This window comes from Phaseolus vulgaris, chromosome 3 (assembly GCF_051622355.1).
Source record: "Phaseolus vulgaris cultivar YP4 chromosome 3, ASM5162235v1, whole genome shotgun sequence".
In the NCBI taxonomy this organism is placed as follows: Eukaryota; Viridiplantae; Streptophyta; class Magnoliopsida; order Fabales; family Fabaceae; genus Phaseolus; species Phaseolus vulgaris.
In genome coordinates this window covers 41,251,962-41,262,813 of record NC_143500.1, presented here as the reverse complement: position 1 = coordinate 41,262,813, position 10,852 = coordinate 41,251,962, and the positions used below count along the sequence as shown (strand labels likewise).

The window sequence follows — 10,852 nt, the reverse complement described above, 5'->3', positions numbered from 1 at the left end:
ATATACTAATAATATAAAAGTTCACATAGATTAGTTAAAGTTGAAGAAATATGCGAGTCACATATTATATCTCATGAATAAACCACTTAACATAAATTAATTTGATTCATATTGGAGTATTACTTAAAATTCGAAACAAATTTAATAAAATGGGTTTGAATTAACAAAGACTTAAAAATGTAATAAAGTATTTATTTATTATATTATATACTTTCCCGCCAAGTGAGTTGGCGCCCAAAACCCTCTCTTATATATAAAGACAGTAACAACAGTGAAGTAAAGAAACACAACAGAACTAAATCCCTAATTTTCTCTCTCTTCAATGGCTTCCGAGAAACTCACCGATTACGAGCTCAAGCGACTTGAGAACATTCGCCGGAACGATGAGATGATGGCAGCGCTCAAACTCCATTCTAAAGCCACCCAACTCTCCAATTTCAAGCGTCAAAGGTACTCTTCTCTCTGTTGTCTCTTATTTCTCTTTTCAATGTTAAATCTCTGTAACTTACCATCTTTTTGGAAATCTCCAGAGTTGAAACCAAATCCTACCGCGTGAAATCGGAAAAGAAACCTAAAACTGAAAACCCGATTGTTATCCGAGTCAGACGCTCCCTCCGAACCAGGGGTATTCCACCAGACTGCCAAGGTCTTGACGGAGATTCCGTATGCCCTACCACTCCTCCAGAAGAAAAACCACCTTGTGACGTAAGTTTGGGTCCTCTTTCCATGGCCAATGTTCGTGAAAGCGATCACTCTGATAGTTCCTTCATTGAATCGCTAATGGGTATGGCCCAAGATGACAGTGTTCAAAAAGGAAAAGTGGTGGATTCCCTTGATTTGGAATCTCTGTCTTTGGATCCCGAGAATATTGCGCGGGTTACTTCTGGAAGGATTACCAATGTCACGTTTTTCCCTTCCAGTAGTGTCAGAATGCTTGCCGCGGGGAACAAGTATGGGAATATTGCGTTTTGGAATGTGGGAGATAATGAGGTTCATTTATACCATCCCCATAAGGCTCCCATTTCTGGGATCTTGATTCAACCACATTGTTTTTCCAAGGTACCATGATATTGATCTGTCTGAATTTGCAACAATTATTGTCTATTTGTGAAGTTTATTTTTTAATTCTTGCCCGTTACTCGTTGCCTTGAGACTCAAACTCTTTTAACTTAGGGAAGTTGTCTTCTAATGCTAGTAAAATATGCCCATTTACCTGTACGGAAAATGCACTCTTTTGGTAATTGTCATAAACAGATAATGCATGTTAAGTTAATAGTGTTTATCTAGCATTTTTTTATTTCATATGTATACTACTTAGGGGCTTTTAGGTTGTAGGGAAAGCAGAGATGAAAATAACTGCGGAATCACCTCTTACCCCTATCCCATTCTAATCACTTCATACGTTTTACATCTTGTCTTTTGTGGGATTGTCTGATGCTGTCATCTATTTTATATGCAGATATACACAAGTTGTTATGATGGAGTTCTTCGGCTAATGGATGCTGAGAAGGAAATCTTTGATCTGGTGTTTGAGAGTGATGAAAAAATATATGCTCTTTCTCAACCAACAAATGAGACTAGCTGCCTATATCTTGCCGAGGGTTCTGGAGGTTTGTCTATTTGGGATAACAGGGTGGGAAAACGATCGTCGCACTGGGATTTGCATGACAGTAGGATTAACACGATAGATTTCAACTGTGAAAACCCTCATATTGTAGCTACTAGTTCCTCTGATGCAACTGCGTGCACATGGGATTTGAGATATATTAATGATAATAACCTCACAGCCTTAAGGACATTTACCCACAAAAGATCTGTCCAATCTGCTTACTTCTCTCCTTCTGGAGGTAGCCTTGCAACTACAAGGTATGGTGTTTGTTCTGAAAATACTTTCCAATACTGAAAACGTGTTATCTTGGGTGTTCTTAAACTTAATTGTGCAATCTTTTATTTTTCAGTACACTACTTATCTTTTATTTTTTTTCTTTATTGTCCAATTGTATCGAACCTGGTCTATATGTAATTGTGATTTAGCTGGGAGGTTAATATAATCCCTTGATGCAGCTTGGACAACACCATTGGTATTTACAGTGGAGTTAACTACGAGGATGCGGCTGTTATTTCTCATTTCAATCAGACTGGCAGATGGCTTTCTACGTTCAGGTATGGTTTCTGGGGAAGTATCTGAAGGTTGACTTATTATACTTCTCATTTTCAATTATGCAAAAAGATTTTTCAAATCAAACCTTGGGATTTTAAATTCTTTAGAGTGTGTTTTTACATTTCAAATACGCTTCAACTCTTCTCACTTAGAAAGGAATTTTTATTCCGCATGAACTGAAACGTGTGTAATACGAATTTGTGATGCCACTTTAAACTTGATATACCGTATAAGTAGCCTATTTGTTATGAAAAAAAGCAGCTAACTTTTGTGAGCGTGATCTTGCGGTTGCAGAGCGAAATGGGGTTGGGATGACAAATATCTCTTCATTGGAAATATGAGTAGAGGGGTTGATGTGGTCTCAGCCGTTCAAAGGAAAATAGCTATGACTTTAGAGAGCCCACACATATCTGCTATTCCTTGCAGATTCGCTATAAACTCTTACGAGGTTGGGATGCTTGTAGGAGCTACAAGTGGAGGCCAGGTTTATGTCTGGACATCACGCTAGGATGTTCAATATGACTTCTCTTGTGTATGTTATAAAGCTAAAATAGCTTCTGATTCTAGATTGTTTTCATGTGCTATATTATCAGTTATCAGCTATAATTGACTAGACATGATTTCGTTTACTTTGTAATCTTTACCTGATCATAATTAGTTGTGGATTGTGTTACTTGTACACGCGATATACTTGAACTGCCCTTAGTTATGCTGTTGGGTTATAATTTAGTTAGAGGTTAAAACATGGTTTCCAAATCTGAATTGCTTTTTTTCTCCCTATATCTCCTGCTAAATTATTTATCATCACACTTAATTTTGGATACAGTTTTTTAAGTCGTGACATCGAACCATCAGAAGAGCAATATTTGTGAAGTAATATTGTGGGGTCATAACAAGAACCTAAGGTTCAATTTTAGAAGCAACAAACTCCACTATTAAAATCTAACCAGGCAGATTTTAAGATTTTAACACAGCTGGAGCCAATTTGAATTTTTTGCCTGAATAAAATGCCATTGATCACACCAACTTTCTTTCAATAGCTTTTACTTCAAATTGCTTACAGTAGCCCGTCTGGATCAATAAAATCATTTAGAGAGAAACCTAATAAATTTTAACTTGATTTAACTATCATTGACACCTCATATATATATATATATATATATGGAAGGATGGTTAAAAAAATATTCTTATTATTAATAAGTATATATATATATATATATATTTCAAGAATGATTATAAAATGAATCATTATTAGTTACTAAATTTTATATTAAGTAATAAAAGCATAAGCTATGTTACAAAAGGTATATAATAAAAGGAAGAGCAATTTTAAAAAAATGTCTTCATTATTAATAGTTATAGATTCATAAAAAGTAAAAGATCTTTAAAAAAAATAACAAAACATATGCATATTTGAATTGACCTATTTTACATTCATCAAATTTTGTTTATATTAAGAATCGAACACCGTTTTTTCCCTTTTCAATAATCAAATTCTTAATTTTGGTTTCTATAACTCACTACTTTATGGACATGGCAGTGCTGTTATTAATTTAACTAAGATCTATCCTAACCTCTGACTTTTTTTTTTTATCTTCCAATGCCACATTTGATTATGATTAGAAAATTAAGCTCTTCCAGTAACCAAACTATTATTTTATCAAAATTCATAAAGGTGAAATTTTTTGAAGCACCTTTGTTGACATTATACGTGAATATTGTATATTTGATCCTTTTGAGTCTAGCATGAAAATTAAGAAGATTTAGCCCTACCACTTCAAGATCTAATTGTGACGTATTATATAAAAAAAATAGATAAGAAAGAGTGAGATGACAAGTCTTCAGCATTTAAAAAAAATATAAAGTATTAGTACATTTAATGTTATTAAATCAATCGACTTTATTAGCTGTGAATTAATTAGAAAAGGTCGTAGTTAAAACGAAGAAAACATAATATGAATAATTTTATAATAATGTTAAAAATTAAACTCTAATAATTGATGTCATGAACGTGTTCTGGACGATGATTTTAGCCTTTTTAAATATTTTTTATTAATTCAATGTCTGGATTAGCCAATTAAAAAAGGAGATTTAATTAAATAGTAAAAGAATATCGAATTGATTTGAGATTTGTCATTAATTTATCTCATCAATTTATGCTTGACTAATACCGGACCAGATAAGCGAGTATGCTAGTTCACTAGATTACGTTATACGTTAAATATTCACTGCTTTTGGAAAACAGAACAGATAGAATTTAATTAATTTCAACGTCATTCTAATTTCCTCTAAATATTGATATAACTTTGAATTCTGCTTACAACTAGCAACTCGTGTCGAGAAATAGATATATCATGCTTTCCTAAATACAACACGTCTTTCTCTCTTGTACTCTATTTCATCCCTCTGGTGCATGATTATAAGAGCTCTTCTCACCTGCAAAACGTAGTTACGTTAATGAATACCTAAAATAAAATATTAACTACCAGCAGCAGAGAAAATAACTGCTGGGCTAGTCAGTTGTTATTGATGGTGAAAGCATGTACGCTGAGTCAAACTTAGTTTGTTTTAAATTTAGTATTTTGAGCCAAGTGATGAAATAAAATTCAGGTTTATAGATATGTCACCGTCCTTTAATTTAAGTGGATATTTGATACTTACAATAGACTCATTCATTCCCATTCTGCCGAGGTCATCAACCAGCCTCCTTTCTGATAAGTGGTTTCCAATCCCAATTCTTCTCTTTATCTGAGTTTCAGCTTGCTGCTCACAATTAAACCAATCCATCAGGATATGAAGCAAGGTGGAAAAAGCAAGAAGGCCCTCATAACAAGACAAACCTTTATTTCATTTGCCATATCAGGTGTAAGATTTATTTGTTGGTTTATCCCGGACTTAGCTGCATCCATTGTGGACACGGTGAAAAGCCTTACTGCTTCTTGCACATTCTCCTCAGTAGCAAGATGAGATCTGGTGCAAGAATTAATCAAGGTACATTTAGTCAAAAAGAAAGATGCAAGGATCATCAAAAGAATATACAAAATAAATTTCCAAGAAAGAAAAATAAATTATTAATTTAACTTTGTCTAGTCAAACATAGTTAGGGAACATCACATGTAATGATGGAATCATGGGAATATTTTCCCAGCCGAAAACATAGGTCACTAACACTTCAATTTGTTGGCCGATACTACTATAAAATTGGAACCCATTGATCCAACCAATTTATAGAAAGTTTAGGAAAGCCATTTAAGAAATGAGACCTATTTTTATGTGAAACTTTCTAGGATAAATTTTGAAGAAAAGTCTTCTGATTGCTAAAACTACTAATCAAATTTAGATGACATGCTTATGAAATTTCTTGCACCATAGATAGTAATATTCTATTCATGCACTGAGTCATATTTTTCCATGAAATTTTACCGGGAGTTTTGGATAAAGGGGACCGGTGCAATAAAGAATAATAGCAATACTTACAGTTTCATCTTTGCAAGTGCTTCGCTCAACCTAACAATAGCTTCCAGCTGCCTTACAGTTATTGGTATTGCTGCAGCTTCCCCAGTTTCATTCGCTTGTTGCCTCATATCCTGTATAAACATTTTTTTTCAAAAAACAAAATAAGTGAATTATATTCATTACATCAAATCAGCATTCACGGGAGAAATATGGCAACATTTATTAACAATTGATTATTAACTCGGGAAAGATATCAAAAGAAACAGAAAATAGACCCAATGGGTCTTCAACTTCTAGTGACTACATTTAATTTTAAAGACCAATACAAATTTATTTAGACTAAATGGTAATATATTCATGAGTACCTGTCTTATTTTCACATAATGATTCTGCAATAATGCAGTTGCAGATTCAGAGAGACGAGGGTGGCATTCATTTCGACAGTATTGTAAATACCTATTTAAACAACAGGGTCAAAACTCATTTTCTAGAATGATTGAAAGAACAAATGGTTGAAATAACCGATTGAAAAGTCAACAGCATTGCATACCTCTTCAGCCAATTCTCTTCTTTCGAAGGTTTGCTCTCACCCATCAATGCACCTGCCCGTCCAGCCGATGCATGGACCTTTATGATATGATTAGCAATTATCTGAAAAAACCAATCATCCACAATTGAGGACAAATCAATCCTTACGTAAAGAATATGATCTGCAAAACTAGACATTCTACACCGCACACTTGCTAACTGCTAAATATTACACTAGATTAACATTAAAAAAATAATCCATGATAAAATATTTGTTTTAACCGTCACAACACAAAAATTTTGACATGGCAAGACGTCACTGAACCAGGAACATTCAATTGTTGCAACGTAATATATATTACAAAAAGTACACAATAGTCCCTTACCTTGTCTTGACTGTACATTCTGACATCTTTCACAATAAATATCAAGTCAAACCGAGAAAGAATGGTAGTCTGCAAGTCAATGTTATCCTGTGCAGTCTGCAAAAACATTCAAGGCTTCTATCAGTCTCTTGTGCCAACTACAATGTTTTTCAACAAAATGAAAACAGATAAACTAGGGTTTACAGTAGACCTTGAGATCATCATAACGACCAGATGGAGGGTTGGCAGCAGCAAGAACTGAAGTCCGTGAATTAAGAACAGTTGTTATTCCCGCTTTGGCTATGGATATGGTTTGCTGTTCCATGGCTTCATGAATAGCAACCCTGCATAAAAAAAATATATAAAGTTTCATCATAAACTTCCAATTACGACTTATGAAACAAATTGACAAAATACTACGTACCTATCTTCTGGTCTCATTTTATCAAACTCATCAATGCATACAACACCTCCATCAGCCAAGACCATGGCTCCTCCTTCAAGATAAAACTCACGCTGAAGTACATGAAACATAAATCAGAGACTACTCAAACAAGATAGTTGAAGGTAAAAAAGCTTATGATTATAAGCTAAGGACCAGTATAATGAAAATTTGCTATCTGATACAAATTCCCATTGTTAAGAGAGAAAGAACTTACCGTACTGCTATCTCGAATTACAGAAGCTGTAAGGCCAGCAGCTGATGAACCTTTTCCCGAAGTATAAACAGCAATAGGAGCAGTCTTTTCAACAAACTTCAGAAACTATAAAAGGCAACAGTACAATCATTAGAAAACACAAACTATAACAATGGGAATGTCAAAATTCTTCCACCTTCAAAATTAACCATAAAACAACAGAGCACTGGCACAAACAATTTTTAATAATACAATACCAAAACTAAACAGAAAACGCAAATCCAGTGGAAAAATATAATAACTAACCTGTGACTTTGCTGTAGATGGATCCCCCAGAAGCAATACATTGATGTCACCTCTTAACCGGACTCCATCAGGCAAATGCTGTTTGAAAATAAATTGGTCATATAATCAGCTGCTGTGTATAGACTTTTATTATTCCCGAATGAAAAAAATGGATACTCAAACAATGGTATACCTTTCTTGACCCTCCAAACAGAAGACAGGCTACAGCCTTTTTGACATCGTCATGACCAAATATGGATGGAGCAATTTTGGAGCAGATATTTTTATATGCATCAGGTTCAGCAGCAAATTTTTTAAATTCTTCTATCTGCAAAGAGAGTATCATCATTGAGGGGGCTATGATATTGTGTAGGAGTAAATTTTAAGTCAAGGTTCATAAAATGAGGAAAGAAAAGTAAGCTTTAAATCATAAGAGTTGGGAAATCATAAACACTAATACTCATTTACACTGTAAACAAACCACAGAACCATTGATGGACCTAAACTATCATGGCTATGTGCTTAAAATCAAAAGCAATTGTTTCAGAAAACTACGAAGTAAAATTTAATTTGAATTTTATCCCCTCTATTTTTATATATTTGAACCCACTGAATTCAGTATCTATAATTTTCCCCCACAAACTCAGGGTCCGGGGTATGCTGCTGCACAGGAGCCCGCCAACTGACAAGCCATGTAAAGCAGGGAAGAGGCAGTCAATTTATAATTGTTTCAGGTTTCACCACTAACCTCATCTTGTGTAAATGCAGCTGGACCCCGAGACTGGGTGTCATTTGTTTCTTCTATGCCTACAACCCTAATATAAGGCTGTCTAACTGCAACAGCTCCTTTGTGGCTGCATATAACACAACATTTCAAGCCAGACATCAGTTCAAGATGAGAGATTGAAACAAATTAAATGAGCAAAAACGAGTGATGAATCTCACGATGAAGAAGCGTTAGAAGCCTGGTAGACACTATAAATTCCCATGATTGTCAATCTTGAGCCAGGTACTACTGTCTGAACCAGATGACGATCAACAGAGAGAAGTAGGTTTCTAGGAAGCTCTCCAGTTGGAACGTCCTTCAATGATCACAACACCGCATATGATTAGATTTCAGAGTGAATTTAATTTATTTTTAAACAAATGTATATCACTACCTCTGGATTTTCCTGCAGCTTCAAAGTTTGCTGGTCAACATATTTGCTCTTGTCAGGGACCACAAGCCAGGGATCAATTGGGCAAGGCTCTTCTCCAGGCTGCAAAAGCCCCTTGTCCGTAAGTAAATCAATCATAAGCGTAAAACACCAAACAAACAAAGACAGTGAATATAAACACGAACAAAACCTGAGGAACATGATCACAAGATCGAGGAACAATGGCTCCCCCAAGTCCTGGCCGACATGGAACCTGCTTCCCCTTCTTACAGTTTTTACATATCAGGGTAACATAAGTGGCCTTTGCCTTAGTCCTGGAGGCAGCAATAGTAATCCCAGAGATTTTAACAAGTTTCGATATGTACTGAGCCTGTGGAAAGAAAAAAACATTATGATACCCACCAATTCAACGCTGCACAACAACAAAATACCCGTATTTCAACCAAAAGCATCATAAGCACAAAATTAAAACTGTAACTGCATTAAACTAAATCCACATACCCCAAGCGATCTCATGGAAAGGGGATCTTCCTTGGAGGTGAGCAAAATCTGAACATCACCGGGAATAGGATCCTCCATAGCTCCAGTATCTCCTGCAACCTTGGTCTTCAAACTCACGAGAACCTGCGCCGCCGCCGTTTCGAACTACAAAAGCAAGAAAGAATGTCAGAATCGGAAATGACAGCGTTGAGGAGAGAGATGGAGAAACTGAGAGTACCAGGGGCAAAATATCGGCGGGGGAAGAGCGGAGTTTGGCGGGAAGATCGGAGTCGAAGGTGTCGAGATCTCCCATGTCGACGAGAAGGAACTTAGGGTTGTGGAGGAGGCTCTCTCTGTAAGGGAAGACGTTGTTGGCGGTCTCGAAGTTTCGGATGAACTCCTTGAATTTCTGGAGGAGGGAGTGGTTCGAATCGGTGCCGGCCTCCCCTCGGGAGCCGGCGCCGTCATCTCCGGCGAGCGCTTGGTCGCTGTAGTAGACGGCTCCTTCGTCCCACCCAGACATCTTCGCTCAAACTCTGAGGCGCGTTAGGGTTTGGTTTCCGTTGGATTGAAGAGAGAAAGACAGAGTGAAGATAGAAAGAGACCAAGAAGAAGGGTGCTTTTGGCGGGAAACTATTGGCGGGAAAGTGTTCGCGGGTAACACTGGTGCTCGCACGTGGCTCATGTATAGGGTTGAGCCTAAACATTATGTATTATTAGCGTTTAATTAAAATTAAGATATTTCCATGACATAAATATTTACATTATTTATATAATATAGTGTATTATATATTAAATAAAAAAAATATTAAACATAAGTCCATCCTAAAATATTAGGATGAGACGCGATTGTCTAATTTAAAATTTATAATTATAACAATATAAAAAATATTCTTATTTGATCTTTACTCCTTAACCAATATAGTATATTATCTCAATCTTTTGTTTTAATATGTGATGTTAGTAACTTTAATCTAAATAAATATTTTAATAAAATAATATATATATATATATAGTTATCATGACATGAAAATTAGTATATCTAACAGTTTATAATAATTGGTACATGAATTAAATAATTATTCTTTTAATCACTTAATAAATTAAACAAAAAGAAAAAATTCAGATCTTAAAATATATTTTTCATTTTCTTCTGAAGTAACTACAAAAAATCATTAGTTTGGCAGAAAAATCAGTTAAAGAAATGTATAGTTTCTTAATAAATTAAACAAATAATTGTTTTAAAAAATAATTACTACACTTTTAGCATGTCTTTAGAAGAAAAAATTGGGAAATTGTAATAATATAGTCACAAACATCAAAGGTTAAAAATATATTTAAATATAGGTTATCTTACCAACCATTTTAAAAATTAAAATATTCACACTATTGTTTTAAGTGGTTGAAAAATATTGAATAATTTTTTAAAATAAAACTAAAGATGTAATTAGAATCTTTGTATTATAAATTATAATCTATGATATATTGACGAAATTTGTCCAAAACATAAGCAGAAAACAAATATGAATTAAGTTATATCATTATTAACGTATACTAATTTAGAAAGAAAAAAAAAGTATAGTGACTGAAGATATATTTATAAATTGTCGTATTATAAAATTTAATATTAACATTGACAGATTAATTCTACTTATCGAACTCGTTTACTTAACAAAATTTTGGATTGTGAAAAAATATAATATTATTAATATAAAAGAAATACCACCACTCACAAAATTGATGAAAATATCAAAGTTAATAAAAGATATCATTTTGAGACAT

At 34.4% G+C, this 10,852-nt stretch overlaps 2 protein-coding genes across 2 annotated transcripts; one reads left to right on the top strand and one right to left on the bottom strand.

Annotated features, from left to right (window-relative positions):
- Window positions 1-273: 273 nt before the first annotated feature.
- DRS1 (DROUGHT SENSITIVE 1) lies at window positions 274-2,840 on the top strand. The gene is made up of 5 exons (XM_068608364.2): window positions 274-450; window positions 531-1,059; window positions 1,460-1,866; window positions 2,065-2,163; window positions 2,456-2,840. Exons 1-5 carry the CDS (start codon window positions 323-325, stop codon window positions 2,667-2,669), a joined length of 1,377 nt encoding a protein of 458 aa, XP_068464465.1. The 5' UTR covers window positions 274-322; the 3' UTR covers window positions 2,670-2,840.
- A 1,553-nt stretch (window positions 2,841-4,393) lies between these two features.
- MCM5 (Minichromosome maintenance (MCM2/3/5) family protein) lies at window positions 4,394-9,729 on the bottom strand. The gene is made up of 18 exons (XM_068608363.2): window positions 9,309-9,729; window positions 9,092-9,235; window positions 8,781-8,960; window positions 8,594-8,692; window positions 8,379-8,515; window positions 8,182-8,287; window positions 7,627-7,761; window positions 7,455-7,532; window positions 7,170-7,274; window positions 6,935-7,026; window positions 6,722-6,854; window positions 6,532-6,627; window positions 6,168-6,268; window positions 5,983-6,073; window positions 5,639-5,748; window positions 5,002-5,131; window positions 4,823-4,924; window positions 4,394-4,597 (listed from the first exon to the last, which is right to left on the bottom strand). The coding sequence occupies exons 1-18, from the start codon at window positions 9,591-9,593 to the stop codon at window positions 4,514-4,516; spliced, it is 2,208 nt and encodes a 735-aa protein (XP_068464464.1). The 5' UTR covers window positions 9,594-9,729; the 3' UTR covers window positions 4,394-4,513.
- Window positions 9,730-10,852: the final 1,123 nt, after the last annotated feature.

Coding starts and splice junctions, on each gene's coding strand:
- MCM5 (XM_068608363.2), bottom strand. CDS start 9,593: ATGTCTGGGTGGGACGAAGGAGCCGTCTACTACAGCGACCAAGCGCTC. Junction 7,275..7,454: donor CATCTACAGCAAAGTCACAG/GTTAGTTATTAT, acceptor TGCCTTTTATAG/TTTCTGAAGTTTGTTGAAAA. Junction 4,925..5,001: donor ATATGGCAAATGAAATAAAG/GTTTGTCTTGTT, acceptor AATTGTGAGCAG/CAAGCTGAAACTCAGATAAA.
- DRS1 (XM_068608364.2), top strand. CDS start 323: ATGGCTTCCGAGAAACTCACCGATTACGAGCTCAAGCGACTTGAGAAC. Junction 451..530: donor TCCAATTTCAAGCGTCAAAG/GTACTCTTCTCT, acceptor GGAAATCTCCAG/AGTTGAAACCAAATCCTACC. Junction 1,060..1,459: donor AACCACATTGTTTTTCCAAG/GTACCATGATAT, acceptor TTTTATATGCAG/ATATACACAAGTTGTTATGA.